The following is an 18,215-nucleotide window of genomic DNA, read 5'->3' as shown; positions in this document are numbered from 1 at the left end:
TCTTCCCAGCTGCAACAGTCCCGAGAAGTCCCGAGTTCACAGCTTGAGTTGGCTCCTTTGTATGGATGGATTGCACCATCCTGATATGTTCCCCTGTCTCTTAGGAAGAAGCCCCTGAAAATAAGGAGGTTCAGATCAATGAATTTTACAATCTGGTGTGTGCAGGGATCCTGTGTAAACACAAGAATCCCTAAGTACCTTCTCTCCTTTACCCTGCCACACCCAATCAGTTCCATGTCTCTCGGAGAATTCTCTGCATCTCTCCCTTCAATCCACTTATGGAGAATCACAGAATTTGAGAGGAGAAATGCTCCTCCATGGTCATTTAGTGCAAGGAACCCATTCTCATGATTAGGGCCATCTCCATGATCCAAGAAACAGCTGCCCATGGCTAAGACTCACTGTGAAATCACCATTTTGGAAGCCAAAACACAAATAAGGATTTATTTATTTTTAAGGCTTGAGGTGTGTTCAATGCAAAGGAGTGCCTAAAGAGGCTCACATTAGATTCCCAAGTGCTCCACTCTCCACTCCAGCTCCTTGCCCTGGTCTTCCTATACTGTGGTCTGGCTTTGTCAGGCCAATTGAAACAGACCTGTTGTGAAATTCTTCCAAGGTATCTTCTTCTAGAAATGTGTTGTACTACAAATATTTGGGGATTCTTTGACTTCAAAATCAGTTTAGAGGCTTCATCTGCTGTTGGTTTGAGAGAAGGTTAGAGGAAGTTACAGAGAATCCTGTCTGCTCTCCTCTATCTTGGCTCCACCCTGTCCTTTCCACAAAACATGAATCCTTCCTTCTTTTTTTTACAAGTCACTCTCAATCATTAAAGCCTCCTTGTTGCCCATTTCTAGACAAATATCCCTCCACTTCCAAGAAAGAACGTGAGGATTTCAAAGAGATCTTGTTTGTGGCAAAATAGAGCTTCCCCTCTCAGTCCCAGGTGGTAATAGCAGCCCTCACAGGAGTCCCTGACACTGGGATAACTTAAACAAGATATCATCTAATACTTGACCAACTGGAGCAATAAGTGGAATGGAAAAAAAGCCTGTAGCCTTCATTGGAATCTTCATTACTCAATTTAGTAAAATTCAATTCAGTTAACATTTTAATCACCTATCATTTTATAGACATCATGGAATATAGTAGAAGACAAAAACAAATCAGTCCCTGCCCTTAAGATACACCATTTGTGAAAGGTAGGATTAGGGAAAGGAAATTAAATTTCCAGATAAGTTATTGACAACACCAGAGGCTTTTTCTGCTAATTTAAAATGATAAAAGAAAAAAATTCAATTAATGTGCTTTGTATGTAGAACTGTTTATAAAAACGATTATGTTGTTTAAATTAATAAGTAAATCAGTTTTTCTGTTAAACTTTTTTATACATTTTCAATCCTCAAGTTGCTTGTGAAAGGTTAATTGACAACTGTGGAAAGAATGGATTAGGGAGGAAGACACTTAACTGAGAGATAAATGAGAAGATCACTGCAATAGAGAAGAAGTAATGAGTCTCCCCTTGTAGATGCACCAGAGAAAGGACAGCCACTACTTGGATCCTGGAGATGTCCCTCATCATGGGCATGGGTGCCTTGAACCAAATGGCCATGCAAATCCATTTCTTAGCTCAAATTCTGTGACTTTCCATAAGGAGATTGAAGGGAGAAATGCACTGGACTTTTGGAGTGTAATACTGGAGAAACTGAGGCAGGAGAGAGATTAGATAGTTTTAAATATTTTATTAAAGGGAGAGTATAATTGACTGGACAGGACTCTCGTCTCAAATTATCCAGTCAGACAGAGATAAAGATATCCTAGGACCAAGGATTCCATGTTGGTCCCAGGGCTGGAGCAGACTGTCATCTCACAAAATCCAGCATCCAGCATCCAGCCGCCAGCTTCCAGCCTCCAGCAATGAATGGAAGAACCCCAACTTCTTAAATACCTTTTCTCTAAATAAAGGAAGGGGTAAGAAGCACGGGAAAACTTCTGTCAGGATGGGGGAGGACACAAATCCTAAAAACCCAGAGACAGGATGTCTGAATACACAGAAGTAAAAATGTCACTGAGGTATCTTGAAATAATTTAGAGGGATATTGTAAATTATTGAGGACAGAAAAGAGTCAAGAGGTCTACTCTCTTGTTTATCTTGCTAACAATTATAACCTTAGAGCAAATAGTCCTCAGTCAGACCAAAGAGGGAGTTTTACAGCTTAGGGGATTGAGACAGAACAGTTAAAAAACTTGGGACAAGGGAAACTAGTACAGGGAAATTGAGTCAGGACAGGTAAAGAAAACTGTGGCATAACAGGAGCTTTTTGGAACTGACTGGGTAAGGCTGGGTAAAGGAAAGAAAGCTCTTCCTTACAGACACCCACAATGCTTCTGGATGGTGAAATCCAGCCATTGAAAGGAGCCACCTAAAGCTGTGAACTTCGGGGGTTCTAGGGACTACTGCAGCTGGGAAGAGTTCATAGGAAGAAGTTCAGAATTCTGGGGCAGGGGAATTCACACCTTGTCTGGGAGGCTCTAGAGGGGTGGGGCTACCTAAAGCTGTGCACTCCCCGATTCTCAGGATTATTGCAGCTGGGAGGAGTTCACAGGTAGAAGTTCAGAATTCTGGGGCAAGGGAATTCACACCTTGTCTGCGAGGCTCTAGAGGGGTGGGGCTGCCTCCTATAAAAGGAGAGCCTTCTTCTGCTCAGAAGCACTGCTTGGAATAGAAGTGAAGCCTCTTCATCTCAGCTGCTGCAGAAAAGAAGCAAGTGGAGAGAGGAGAATGGCTGCTGCTACTGCAGAAATGTTGCAGCAATTGCAGAGCCAAATCACCTGTAGCATCTGTTGGAACTATTTCTGTGAGCCAGTCAGCATCGGGTGTGGGCACAGCTTTTGCCGAGCATGTCTCCCAAGCTCGACAGCTACAGTTTTCTCCTGCCCTGAATGCAGGCAAGTATCTCAGGTCAGGGACTTCCCATTAATTAATGGGAGCCTGGTAGAGCTGACTAAACTGGGCAAACAGCTCAGCTCCCAGCTGGTGCAGAGTGCTGGAGGACAGAGGCGCTGTGCCACTCACCACCAAGCCTTGGAGTTCTTCTGTGAAGACGAGCAGATGTTGCTCTGTCAGAGCTGTTGCCAAAATCCAGAGCACGGGGCTCACAGGCTCTCTTCTGTACAAGAAGCTGCATCCAATTGCAGGAAGAAGATCCAGCACCTTCATAGTTGCTTGCAGAAGTACTTTAAAGAAACTAAGAAACTTCTTGTTAAGGAAAAGAGACCTGTTATTGACTGGCAGGAGATGATCCGCAGAGAATACCTGGAATGGGATTCCTTCATGTGGCCCGAGGAATGTCATCATCTGGAAAGGATGAAGCAAGAAAAGAAGAACAAGAAGGCCAGACTATCCCAGCAAAGGAGAAGCCTTCAGGACCTCATGCTGGATCTCCAGGAAGCAGAGTGCCAGCCCAGTCTGGATCTGCTGCGGGATGTCAAGCAGTTGCTGCAAAGGAGCGAGTCCGTGTTGTCCCAAAGGGCCAAGGCGCTCATCCCAGAGGTGAGAGTGTGTCCCATCTCTGGCATGATAGAGACGCTCAATCAATTCAGAGTGGACGTCAGGATGGAGCCCACATCAGCCAGTCCTTGCCTGATTGTGGCCGAGGATCTGAAGAGTGTAAGAGCTGGACAAGGCTGGCAGCTGGACAGCCAATCTGCTGATGACCCCGATCTTCCCATTGTCCTTGCTGAGAAGGCCTACACCTCAGACAGACAGTACTGGGAGGTGGATTTGACCCAGCTGCCTCAGTGGACACTGGGGATTCACACATCCTACTTAAGGATAAAAAATCCCGGGAGAGTAACTAAATGTGTCTCTATCTTTTTCCTGAGATGTGTCAAGAAGGAAGATGGATATTACTTGCAATCTTATCCTGGATCATTGAACCACAAACTGAATGATCCTATTCCCAGGATTGGGGTATACCTGGAATATAAAACTGGCACCCTTGCCTTTTACAATGTTCTCCAGAGTTCTCTTATTTATCAGTTACCTGATATTTCCTTCATAGCACCTGTTACACCCATGTTTTCTCCTGGCCCCCCCCTTCCAGGAACAAAGCCTGGTGCCATGACTCTCTGTCCAGTGGATTCTCATCTTTGTGCTTGCTGCTATTCATCTCTCTGAGTGTTTCGCCAAGGAAGAATTCTCAACCCACCACTAGGCTCCCTGGCTGGTGTTTTTCCATTTCCAAACTTCCCCTGCAAGAGAAGGAGCATCACCAACTTCTAGATGGCTTGCCTTTCATCTGCAAGCTGAAGAGGACTATTCCCAAGTATGTTGTGCCTTCTGATTTTCAGTGGATGCTCTCTTTGAAATTTCACAATATATCAATTCTTTTTCAGCAGTTAAAAACATAATGAACAACTCACATAAGGACTATGGCTTTTATAGCCTTCCTGGAATTTATCAAAGTTCTTCTAAAGCCATACATTTCAATCTTTTTCCTCTCATATGCAACTCGAATTACTGTTAACCTTTCTTTTGCCTCATTTAATAAAAATGTGAAATGAATTCTAGCTTTTGGTGTGCTTATTTATATCTTTATGTTCAGTTCTTTCCTTTGTGTCAAGCTCTTTGTTTTCTCCTTTGGGGTTTTCTGGTAGCAAAATTATTTGTTACAATGAATTTAACTTTTCTAAAATTATCTTCATCTCCTCAAGGAATCTAAAGAATTTTAAAGAGTCTAGCAAACAACTTCCTGATTTCTCTCTGCCCCTTCCACTAATTGTTTTAATTGACCTCATACCTTATAAAAATTCAAATCATATTATTGTTAGCACCCTAAAGAACATTGGGGTCTGATGGACTCCAGAAAACTGATGTGAGAAGGAAATCAGGGCTAAGATGGATTACTTCAGTAATTCCAGAAAAAAAAAGTCCTTCTTTACTGTCAGCAATCCCAGTGAATCTTGCTGACAAATTACAAATTGTTGAAGAATTTCTCAATTCATAAGTCCGAGTGTCATGCTGGAAAGTAATGGCTTCTACCTTGGTCCATTTGACTGGATAGCTTATGGATCTGAATGAAAATTAGAATTTAAAATTTTATTCAGCTTCAAATGACAAGCAGTTGGTGAATAGGTGTAATTGACCAAAATAAAGACAAACAAAAAACAAAGAATGAGGAAAAGAAATCACTTGCACAAACATGTTGGGAGCAATTTTTTAATTTGGGGCAAGTGTAATGCCGGAGAGACTGAGGCAGGAGAGAGATTAGAGAGTTTTTAATATTTTATTAACGGGAGAGTAAGATTGACTGGACAGGACTCTCGTCTCAGATTATCCAGTCAGACAGAGATAAGTATACTGGGATCAAGGAATCCATATTGGTCCCAGGGCTGGAGGACCCAAAGAATCCAGCGTCCAGCATACAGCTGCCAGATGCCATTTTCCAGCCATGAATGGAAGAACCCCAACTTCTTAAATACCTTTTTGGAGACAAAGAAGAGAAAGGGAGGGAAAGTTTTTTTATCAGGGAGGGGAAGCCATAAAACCTAAAAATTCCAGAGACAAAGTAAAGATATCATGGGTTGGTCTTGGAATATTCTAAAGGAATATTGTAAATCCATAAAAGAGTCAGGAGAGCTACTCTTTTATCTTGCTAATTTACAACCCGAGAGCGAATAATCCTTAGTTTTACTGGGTCAGAGACAGAACAGTTAAGGTAACTGAGACAGGGAAACTGAGTCAGGACAGTTAAAGAAAACTGTGGCATAACATTCCACACTCTTTCTCCTAAATATTCAAACCTTTGAATCTTAGCACCTTCCTCTAGATACCCAGGAGGTCTTTGATCCACCTTATGTAAAGCAAATGAGCCAAAAATAAAACTAGAAAAAATGTAAAGACTCATTGGCAAGAGCAAGTCTCTCCTGATAATCCCAGAGTTAACAGCTGTACAAAGGCTCCCTTGTTGCAAGCATGTCAGGCCCTCTCCAGTTCTGGAGCACCACCTCAGCCAGAGAATCCAGTTTGAGATGGACAGTTAGGTCTGTGGTCATTTGTGCACTTAACTCAGTCTCTGCTTACAAAGCAGCAGGGTCCAAGGCCCATTCAGAGAGGCAGCCCTCTCCATGGGGGAAGGATGAGGCTTGTAGTAGCTCCACCCGTCCCCACCCAGAGAAACAGGACTGCTATTAGAATACAGATTTCTGAGCAGATTATGCACAGTTAGACCATCAAGGCAGGCAAACTCCAAACTTTTTAGGTGCCTCAAGCCAAACTTCAAGGTCCTTTGAAATGCTGAAATACTTAATGAACTGGGGTTACAGGAATGGAAAAACAGATCAGAGACTGCCAGTGTCACGACAAGTGTCTGATTTCTAAAACTTCTAAAAAATAATCTCCAAAACTGAGTCTGCCAGGGCAATTTTAACAAAATAAGGGATTCTAAAACTAAAACATCCAAATTCAATCTGAACTAGTGAGACAGGGGGTGGGGCAAAGGTGCTTAAGGCAAAGTGAATAGGAGCTAGGCGTTCCCATTCTTTCAGGTATTTTGAAAAAAAATATACCAGTTTCCCCAATGTTCTATCTCTACCTCCCTTTTTTTTTCTCACGGAAAGGAATTATCAAATGACATTCCCCATATAAATCCCAAGAGCAAATCAAAATCCCTATACATAACAGACTAATACAGTAGCATTTCCTAAAAAGGCCTAAAAAGCCCTCAAACATAACAGCAATAATTACACAGTTTTAACAAATCCATATCAAATCTTAAACACACAGTAATAGATGATCCAGGTAAGGTTTAACAGTCAGTCATCAACCATTCCCAAGGTCCCTCATATCAGTTCAAAGTACACTCGATGCAGGATCAAGTCCATGGTCTCATTCTAAAACTGCTGCTTCAGGCTGTGAAGTGATAGGAGGTTCTCATTCCTTGCAGAGTGGGTGTGTCATGCTGGCAATCAAAGCTGATCAAAGCTGATCCAGGTTCCAGAAGCAAGTCAATATCTGTAATTTGACCAAAATCTAGAACAAAAACACAAATCTAACACAAAGATTAGATCAGTCTCAGATAGACTCAGTTCACCAGACTGTTGCAAAATACAAGGAGGCCAAAATAAATTGACGAGCAGTTTCCTATGTGACAAGACGAGTTTGCTTTACAGGCCAAGCAAACAGCTGCAGTCTTATAGACCCCTGTTAATTGTCCACTTATAATTGAATTGCAGTAACAGTTCTATTGACCATTGCTCTGATCAGAGAGAGATCAGTTACAGAAGGAAAAATTCAAGAACATAACTATAACATAACATAAGCAATTGAGTTTTAACAGCTTATCAATCAATTGTCCCAGTAACTGTCACAGGGTGGAGCTTTAAAACTCCCAAATAGCATTAGCTAATTAACTCTAAGCCCAAAAAATTTTACCTCCAATAACAAATGTCATAACAGAAAGAAATTTCACCTCAGTAAGTTCACAACTTAGAACAATTATCATATCTAGGTAGATGTTACATGAGTGAACATTATACATACAAATCGCTTTGCTTTTAAAATACCCAATACATAGAAAAACATCCCAAATTGCATATTGTCCATAACAAACATTTTCAAAAGGACAAAGAAAAACAACTATTATGTTCAGAGGCCCTTTAAATAACCTCAGGATGACCCAATACAATCAATTTAAACTTATACAAAAGACTCAATTCCACATAAAAGAATTCAAGAAGGTTTTTTTTAACATAGCAATTAAACTCTTAGAAATATTCGTACCAAAGTATGGATCACATTTACGACCATTTTCTTTTAACAAAAAAAAATTTATGTATCAAGAAACAAATATTCAATCAATTAACCTAAAATAAGCATGTCCTTAAAAATCAGTTTGCTGAACTGGCCGTAATCAGATAAGAAAAAAACGGCAGGAACATACTCAGGGGGGGTGAGGGGCGGAGAAGATTCCACGTGGCCACCCTTTCCCCACTCCTGCCCCCTAGAAAAAACTTCCCTCAGGTTCTCCACTCAATTTCCTACATGGGGATCCTTTTCAAGATTTAACCCATCAGTTTCCCAATATCAGGTTTCTTCCCAAATCCACCCATTTCCAACTTTCTCTTTCCCTCTGACTACATACTTAAACAATCTCCTTTCCTTTAAATGTTAGCACCTGCTCTTCTATATATATTTTTTAACTTTCCAAACTTTCAAATCCCTTTCAATCTATTTTTTTTTTCCTTTTTTTTTTTTTTTTAAATTTCTTCCTTTCTCTCCCTTTTCTCCCTTTTTCTCACAGGCTGCTGCAGTCAGCCAGAGACAGAGAGAGAGAGAGAGAGAGAAAGATTTTTCAAACTTCTTGATATTTTCTAAGCCTGCAACACAGAGGCTGAATCCTTATCTCTTACAAGCTTATTTTAACTTTTAACACAGACACACACAAACAAACATGGAGCTCCAATTTACTATGCACAGTTGCAACGTTGTTTTCCAACCAACAACATAACAGACAAACCACACAGAACATAGAACATATATGACAGACTACACAGTTACAACATTAAGCAAACATACCCAGAGGATATTCTCCAGCGTCCCAGAAAATACCCGTCTCAGAATTTTAAACCCGTCGGTATTTATTCTGAGACCACAGGTTGCTAGCAACAGAACAGACCAGAACCAGAACCAAAACCAGACAGACTTACTCTCCCTAATGCCGAATCAAATGCCGAATCGATTTCGTTGTCCACTGTAGGCCGGAATGTGACTGAAGAACTGCTTCCTTTTCCCAAGGAACAGACCCAGGTCCTGAGCCCCCCTCAGGCCTAGGTGGAGACCGAGAGATCTCTAATCTCTAATCCAGTTCTCAGTTTCTATTATCTCGGTAGGACCTCCAAATTGTAATGCCGGAGAAACTGAGGCAGGAGAGAGATTAGAGAGTTTTTAATATTTTATTAATGGGAGAGTAAGATTGACTGGACAGGACTCTCGTCTCAGATTATCCAGTCAGACAGAGATAAGTATACTGGGATCAAGGAATCCATATTGGTCCCAGGGCTGGAGGACCCAAAGAATCCAGCGTCCAGCATACAGCTGCCAGATGCCATTCTCCAGCCATGAATGGAAGAACCCCAACTTCTTAAATACCTTTTTGGAGACAAAGAAGAGAAAGGGAGGGAAAGTTTTTTTATCAGGGAGGGGAAGCCATAAAACCTAAAAATTCCAGAGACAAAGTAAAGATATCATGGGTTGGTCTTGGAATATTCTAAAGGAATATTGTAAATCCATAAAAGAGTCAGGAGAGCTACTCTTTTATCTTGCTAATTTACAACCCGAGAGCGAATAATCCTTAGTTTTACTGGGTCAGAGACAGAACAGTTAAGGTAACTGAGACAGGGAAACTGAGTCAGGACAGTTAAAGAAAACTGTGGCATAACACAAAAAGCTGGAAATCAAAGTGGGTATGTATCATTTGAAGAATGGCTATACACATTATGGTCTCAAGATGCAATGGAATATGCTTGAAACATAAAAAAAAAATAATGAAAAATGTTTCAGCAAATAATGGGAAGACTTCCCTTTTGGGCATCTGTATAAGATAAGAAATATACATATAATTTAGTCTCCCCTCCCCCACAGGAGTTTACACTATAGTAAAACAGTAAAATATTGCTAACAGGTATATGAACTTGACAATATCAGATATATTGCTGTTATTAAATATTTCTCTGAAGCCCATATTGTCTACAATAATCAAATTTTAATTGTTTTCAAATATTTCTTACTACATTTATTCACATTCCCTTCTTAGAAGAATTTTGACATCTTTTAAAAAAGAATTATTGCTATGTTCTATACTGATTTTTATGATGAACTTTATTCATCACTTTCTTTTTAAATCTTCTGTATTTTCTTTGCTTCTTCAGAGTGTTAGAGATCAGTCCTTTGTAAGGCAAGATGAAAAGGGTGAAATGTAGGTAGAGGTTGGGTATAAAAGTGTGGCCAATGTAACAAAGTTAAGCAATATATTGATTCAGATTGTGATGAATAGAATTACAATCAAGGGACATTTTTCTTCCGGATAAGATGCCATTTTATTAAGAGACATTTGTAAAGTGTTAAGATAGCTGACACAGGCAGGCAAAATCCAGGAACCTGAACATGGCCACATGTTACTCCTTAGGTTACCAGTAACCAAGACATTTGGACTTTCACTTCTTTCAACGAACAGAGACACTGAGTGAGAACCAACAGGGCTTTCTAAACTTAGGTGTGTTTTCCTTCTCATTGACATGACAGTAGATTATCAGGACTTCCTTTGGAAAATGTAAATCAGCTCTACCTGGTAGATCGGCAGGTAAATAAAGTACTGATAGTCAAGCCACTCTCTGGCAATTATGCAATGGTCAGTGTTTGACTGGCTTCAACTGCCTCTACTCCATCTTGCCTAGAAAATAAAACCACTCCAAACCCCTGATTGCTCTTTCCTTTGGAGATCCAAGTCACAAATCAATTTTAAATGGAGAAGCAATGACAGGAGAATTGTTCCCTGGGGAGAGACCAGTTCCAGCTAGTTCTTAAGGAGTAAACAAAAGCAGGGGTACTGACTTTACCCTGATTTATAAGTAGATCCTCTAGGGGCCAGGACTTTTGAGTTTGGACAAGAGATGGCTTTTTGGCAAATTAGATGGATTATCAAATTATACCACAGTCTTCTTCAAGATATTACAAGCAGTCTTTCACATTTGTATTTCTCCACTCTGGAAAGGAAGGTAGAGGGAGAAGTTTCTTTCTATCCATTCTGTGTCCCTAATTTTGGTTATTGTAAATCAAACTCATTGAAATAAAAGGTATTCTCCTTGGTATTTAAAACTTCTCACAATATAGTCTCTGTCCTTCAAGCTTTTGTATTTGTGGTTTTTTTGGAGGGGTATATTATTCCCTTCTAAGAACTTACATTCCACTGATACTGCCTGGCTTGTTTTGTTTTTTTTTCCCCAAAAAAGAAATGGGAATTTTGTATCTTTGCACAGACCTGACCTCTGGAGTGGTGTTCCTCCTAAATTTCACATTCTAGATAGAATCCCTGGCTTCAAGTAAGATGAACCTTAAGCACTTCAAGGGCAAGATAATCATTTCCTCCTTTAATCATTTGTTACCTTTGGCATAATAAGTAACTTATAAGATGAAGGGAGAGTTGAGGGATTCCAGCACAATAAGGAAAAACTTTAGCAAAATTGCAGGATACAAAATAAATCCACATAAATCGTCAACATTCTCATATATCACTAACAAAATCCAACAACTAAATATAGAAAGAGAAATTCCATTTAAAATAATTGTCGATAGTATAAAATATTTGGGAATCTGTCAAGGGAATGTCAGAAACTACATGAGCAAAACTAAAAAACACTTTCCACACAAATAAAGACTGATCTAAACAATTGGAAAAATATTCAGTGCTCTTGGATAGGTCGAGAAAATATAATAAACATGATAATACTACCTAAATTAATCTATTTATTTAGTGCTATACCAATCAGACTCCCCCCAAAACATTTTAATGACCTAGAAAAAATAACAAAATTCATCTGGAAGAACAAAAAGTCAAGACTTTCAAGAGAACTAATGGAAAAAAAAATGAAGATGGCCTAGCTATACCAGATCTAAAACTATATTATAAAGCAGCAGTCACCAAAACCATTTAGTAGTGGCTCATAAATAGACTAGATGATCAGATCAATCATTTCAATTGGTTCAATAGGAATAGGTTAGGTTTACAGGACAAAATAGTCAATAACTTTAATAATCTAGTATTTGACAAACCCAAAGATCCCAGCTTCTAGGATAAGAATTCACTATTTGATAAAAACTGCTGGGATAATTGGCAATGAGTATGGCTAGAATGACAGGGAAAGACAATGCAGAATGTTGGAGGGGATGTGGGAAAACTGGGACACTGATACATTTTTGGTGGAATTGTGAATACATCCAGCCATTCTGAAGAGCAATTTGGAACTATGCTCAAAAAGTTATCATACTGTGCACCCTTTGATCCAGCAGTGTTTCTACTGGGCTTACACCCCAAAGAGATCTTAAAGAAAGGAAAGGGACCCACATGTGCAAAAAATGTTTGTGGCTAAAAACTGGAAACTGAGTGGATGCTCATTAATTGGAGAATGGCTGAATAAATTTTAGTATATGAATGTTATGGAATATTATTGTCCTGTAAGAAATGAGCAGCAGGATGATTTCAGAGAAGCCTGCAGAACCTTATATGAACTGATGCTGAGGTAAATGAGCAGAACTGGGAGATCATTATACATTTCAACAACAATACTATATACTGATCAATTCTGATGGATGTGGCTCTCTTCAGCAATGAGATGAACCAAATCAGTTCCAATTGTTCAGTAAGGGAGAGAACCAACTACACCCAGCTAAAGGATATGGGGAATGAGCTTGACCACAAGATAGCATTTCCACTCCTTCTGTTATTGTCTGCTTGCATTTTTGTTTTCCTTCTCAGATTATTTTTACTTTATTTCTAAATCCAATTTTTTCCTTGTGCAGCAAGATAACTATAAACATGTATACATATATTGCATTTAATATGTATTTGATCATATTTAACATGTATTGGTCTACCTGCCATCTAGGGGAGGGGTGAGGAAAGGAGGGGAAAATTTGGACCAAAAGATTATGCAAGGGTGAATACTGAAAAATTCCCCATGCATATGTCTTGGGGAATAAATAAATAAAAATCTATAGTAATAATAAAAAAAAAAGAAAAAGAAAATATTGTGAGAATTTAGTTTTTGAAAGCATTGCCTTAGTTACTATGAATGTTAATAAAATCATTTCTTATTCCACTTAATTAAAATAACATTCAATAGTAATAATGATTTGGAATGGCTCTAAATGGTTTTCCAAATTACATTACATCCCTATTATATACTCCACCTTCTTGCCATACTAGCTTTCTTGCTGTTAACCTAACTCAACATTCCATCTTCCACATGTAGCCTGGCTTGAACATGCTTGAAATGCATACGTTCTCTGGGTGTTGGAAAACAGGTACATTGATGAACTGTTGATAGAGCTGTGAATTGATGTAACCATTTGGAACTATAAAAAAAGGTACTAAATTGTGAGGAAAAAAGAGAAAGAAATGACCAGCAAGATGATTTCAGTAAGGCCTGGAGAGACTTATATAAACTGAAGCTAAGTGAAAAGAGCAAACCAGGAATTCATTATACACAGCATCAAGAAGACTATATGATGATCAATTCTGATAGTCGTGGCTCTCTTCAACAATGAGATGATTCAAATCAGTTCCAACTGCTCAGTGATAAAGAGAGCCATCTATACCCAGAGCTAGAGAACCGTGGGAGCTGAGAGTATAGACCACAATATAGCATTCTCACTTTCTGTTTTTGTTTGCTTGCATTTTGTTTTCTCTCAAGTTTTTTTCCCCTTTTTGATTTGAGTTTTCTTGTGCAGCAAGATAACTGCATAAATATGTATACATATATTTTATTTAACATATATTTCAACATAGATATATTGGCCTACCTCCCCCATCTAGGGGATGGGGTGAGGGGGAAGAAGGGGAAAATTTGGAAGAAGGTTTTGCAAGGGCCAGTGTTGAAAAATTACCCATGCATGTTTTATAAGTAAAAACAAAAAACAAACAAACAAACAAACAAAAAAAAAACACTTTAATTTAAAAAAACCAAACAAAAGAAAACCTGGCAGATCCCTCAAGGAAAACGATCCTAAAGAGCTAGACTGCAGAAATTCAGAAGGGTCAAATTGTACTTCTGGAGGGAGTCAGGTCTTTGAAAATGTGTCTTGGGAAATTTCAAATCCGGCTTAGACAACATATTAACTTCACCCTATCCCAAACCATCCCCCTTACCACTATGTTAGTACTTACTTATGGAGCATTACTATCAAAGCTGTCCAGGGCTAGCCATCCCCTTATTCTTTCTGGCACTCTTGGAATTACTCATTTGTGTGTCTGTATAAACTGACTTAAATACTCTTTAGACACAACTCCTGGGTATCTGCAGCATCCTTCGAGCTCTCTGGTTCCTCTCTATTCTGCATGTCCCTTCCCAAAACTTGAACCCTTCCTTAGTTCTTTTTTGCATGTTTTTTTTATTGAAGCTTTTTATTTTAAAAATATGTGAATGGATAATCTTTCAGTTCTTGTAAGTCTCTCCAGGCCTCTTTGTATTCATCCTGCTGGTTGTTTCTTACATAATAATAATAATATTCTATAACATTCATATACCATAACTTATTCAGTCATTCTCTAACTATGGGCATCCAGTCAGTTTCCAGTTCCTTACCACTACAAAAAGGGCTGCCACAAACTTTTTTTTTTTTTTTTTTTTTTTTGCACATGAGTCCCTTCCCCTTCCTTAAGATCTCTTTGGAATAGAATTCTTCCTAATTTCTCACAAGTCATTATCACTCAGCCAAACAACATAGCTTTCAGGTCTCCTTGTTTCCCACTTCTAAACAAATGTCTTTTCCCTGCCAACAAAAAAATCTAAGACTTTCAAAGAGATCATGGTTGTGGCAAATTAGTGCTTTCCTTCTCAGTTCTGTCATACTCCCAAATGCTGATAGCAGTTCTTATGGAATCCCTGACACTGCCATAGCTCAGAGAAACTATAGAACTATTGGTTAGTATTTAAACAAATAGAGAATTAAGAGAAATGGGGGGGGGGGAAGCACTTGCCTTCTAATCCTGGAGCCTTCTTTAGAGTCCTCATTAGTCAATTCCATCCAATTCAATTTAGCTAATATATTTTTTAAACCGGCTATAATTATTTTTAGACATTGTGCAAGATATTAGGAGATAAGGACAAGCAAACCAGACCCTGACCTCATGGAACTCTATTTGTGAAAAAGAGTAGGGCAAGGGAAAGGAAACTAAAATCCCTGTCAAGTTTTTGACAGAGACCTTTAAGACTTTTCAGATAAATTAAAAATGTAAAAGAAAAAAAATAGCTAATGTGCATTGTATGTTGAACTATTTGTGAAAAGATATTCTATTACTTAAAATAAGACATACGCCAGTTTCTGTTACTCCATTTTGGACATTTTTAATTCTCAAGGTGCTTGAGGAAGATTATTTGGCAACTCTGGAACATGATCCCCTTTGTCTCCATGTTCCTGTTTTCATGGGTCAAGAAGGAAGATGATTATGAATTTCAATCCTACCCTGGATGACTGAAAAATCAACTGATTAGGAAGGGAGGAGATACCTGAGAGACAGATGAGAAGATCACTGTAATAGAAAAGAAGTGATGAGAATCCCTTTGTAGATGGACCAGAGAATGGAGAACCATTTATTGAATGCTATCATGGGGCTGGCCTTCATGAGTGGGTTGAACAAAATAACCACAGAAGTCCATTTCTAATCTCAAATTCTGGGACTCACTATAAGATTGAAGGGAAAGATGCAGAGGATTCTTGAGGAGACTTGGGAACCCATTGGACATGGCAAGGTAAAGGAAAAAAAAGACACCTATGGATTCTTCTCGTTTACAGAGGATTTGTTCAAAAATCCGATTTTAAAATTCATTGTGTTAAAGCTCCATATTTTCACAGCATTTTTCCTTATAGACACTGGAGCCCTCTTGGCATGCTGAAATCCACCCAATCAAAGGAGCCAACCAGAGGTGTGAACTCTGGGGTCTTGAGGGCTGCTGCAACTAGAATAGTTAATAGATTGAACTTCAGAAATGCAGGCCAGGGGAATTCCTACCTTTTCTGGGAGGCCTTAGAGGGGTGGGGCTACCTCCTATGAAAGGAGAGCATCCTGCTCAGAAGCACTGCTTTGAATAGAAGTAAAGTGTCTTCATTTCAGGTGCTATAAATAAGAAGCAATTGGAAAGAGCAGAATGGCTGCTGCTATGGAAATGTTGCAAAAATTGCAGAGTAAGATCACTGGTACCATCTGTTGACACTACTTCTGAGTCAGTCACCATCAGGTATGGGCACAGCTTTTGCCCAGCATGTCTCTCAAGCTGCAGAGCTACAACTTTTTCTTGCCCTGAAGGCAGGTCTCAGGGCAGAGACTTCCCATTAAGACAGGTACCTAGCAGTGCTGACTGAACTAGACAAACAGCTCAGCTCTCAGCTTTTGTAGACTGCTGGAGGAAGAGGCAGTGTGACATACACAGTAAAGTCTTCAACTCCTTCTGTAAAGGCAGCCAGACATTGCTCTGTGTGAGATGCTGCCAAACCCCAGAGGATGGGGCTCACAGGCTCTCTCCTGTAGAGGAAACTGCTCCCAATTGCAGGAAGAAGCTCTAGCACATTCAGAGTTTCTTGGAGAAGTACTTTGAGGATGCAGAGAAACTTCTTGCTGAGGAGGAGAGACCTAGGGTTGACTGGCAGGAAACGATCAGAGGAGAATTATACAAAGTGAACTGCCTCCTGATGGAGGAGGAATTCCATTGTCTTGAAAGGATGAAGCAAGAAGAAAGGAGGACAGACTATCCCAGCATGGGAGAATCCTTTAGGACTTCAGGCTAGATCTACAGGAAGTAGACTCCCAACCCAATCAGGATCTGCTCTGGAATGTCAAACAGTCAGTCACTGGAGAGAGTCAGTATTATCCCAAAGGGACAAAAGCTGCCACTCCAGAACAGAGAATGTGACCCATCTCTGAAATGATAGAGACGCTCACCTGATTCAGAGTGGACATCACAATGGATCCTACATCACCCAGTCCTTGCATAATTGTTTCTGAGGATTTGAAGAGTGAGAGAGCTGAAGAAGGCTGGTAGGTGGACACCCAACATCCTGAGTGTAATGGGCTGAGGCTTGAGTTGATGCACTGAGGTCCCAAGCACATGAAGCTAAATAGTAATTGGACCATACTCTATTAATATATAAGCTTGGAGAAAGAATGGCCCCGCCCACTCTATGTGCAAGTCCTGATGTGTTGTATAGGAAATGACGATTCTGGTGGGTGGAGGCAGGGGAGTGAAAAAGGAAGGGGAGGAGACCTCAGATCTCTCTCTCTGCTAGCTGGCTTCCTGTCGCAGCTGCCCATATTGCTATTGCAATCCTTCTTGCCCATATTGCTATCGCAATCTTTTTTCACCTCTTCTCTTCAATAAAGACTGAAGATTTTCCCCTTAACCTGAGTTCCTGACTCCGGCTGATTTTAAATACACGGTCATTACACCTTAGGACTCTAATTTCCACGTTGTCCTTGTTGAACATGCCTTCAGCTCAGGCAGACAATATTGGGAGGTGGACGTGACACAATTACCTCAGTGGATATTGGGGATCCACACACCCTACTTGACGGGAGAAAGTGGTGACAGCATGACTCATTGTACCTCTGTTCTTTCTGTGATGTGTCAAAAAGGAAGAGGACTACTGTTTGCAATCTTATCCTGGATCATTGAACCACAGACTGAAAAGCCCTATCCCCAGGGTAAGGCTCTACCTAGAATATCATACTAGCATTCTTGCCTTTTACAATGTTCTCTGGAGTTCTCTTCTTTATCAATTACCCAAAATTTGATTCAGAGCACCTGTTACACTTATCTTTTCTCCTGGCCTCCCAGTTCCAGGAACAAAACTTGGTTTCATGGCTCTGTCTAGATAATTCTCATCTTTGTGCTTGCTGCTATTCCTCTCTCTGAACATTTCTCCAAGGAGGAGCTCTCAACCCATCACTAGGACTCTTGACTGGAGTTCTTCCATCTTCAAACTTTTCCCTGCAAGAGAATGAATATCATCAACTTCTAGATGGCTAGATTTTCACCCTGCAAGCTGAAGGCGACCTTTCCCAAATGTTTTGTGCCTTCTTGTTCTTAGTGGATCCCATGTATTTAGGAAGATTTACAACATATCAATTTTATTCCAAAATTTAAAAATTAAAAATTAACATCAACTTTTAAGATGACCATCATTTTCATAGCTTTCCTAGAATTTATCAAAGTTCTATGAGGTCCATAGATTTCAAAATTTTATGAGATTCAAAGAATAGAGGTTCATAGAGGTACATCTTTCTAGTCCTATGCCCCTTAAGCTACAGTAAAATTCTAACTTTTCTAAAATTTTATTCCCCTCCTTAAAGAATCTAAAGAATTTTGAAGAATATGACTGTAACCTCCCCCTCAGAGATTACTGATTGCCAGTTTTACCTAATCCCAGGGTTTCGGAAGTCTCCTGC

The 18,215-nt window shown here is 39.7% G+C and overlaps 1 protein-coding gene across 1 annotated transcript; it reads left to right on the top strand.

Annotated features, from left to right (window-relative positions):
* Positions 1 to 2,779: 2,779 nt before the first annotated feature.
* On the top strand, positions 2,780 to 4,177 carry LOC127557378 (probable E3 ubiquitin-protein ligase TRIML1). The gene has a single exon (XM_051990715.1). The coding sequence runs from the start codon at positions 2,780 to 2,782 to the stop codon at positions 4,175 to 4,177; it is 1,398 nt and encodes a 465-aa protein (XP_051846675.1).
* The last annotated feature ends 14,038 nt before the right edge of the window (positions 4,178 to 18,215 follow it).

This window comes from Antechinus flavipes, chromosome 3 (genome assembly GCF_016432865.1).
Source record: "Antechinus flavipes isolate AdamAnt ecotype Samford, QLD, Australia chromosome 3, AdamAnt_v2, whole genome shotgun sequence".
In the NCBI taxonomy this organism is placed as follows: Eukaryota; Metazoa; Chordata; class Mammalia; order Dasyuromorphia; family Dasyuridae; genus Antechinus; species Antechinus flavipes.
Note: the sequence above shows the minus strand (reverse complement) of the source record. Positions and strands in the feature narration are given on the sequence as shown.

What these genes read in the sequence shown, in the direction of transcription:
- LOC127557378 (XM_051990715.1), top strand. Translation starts at nt 2,780, where the DNA reads ATGGCTGCTGCTACTGCAGAAATGTTGCAGCAATTGCAGAGCCAAATC.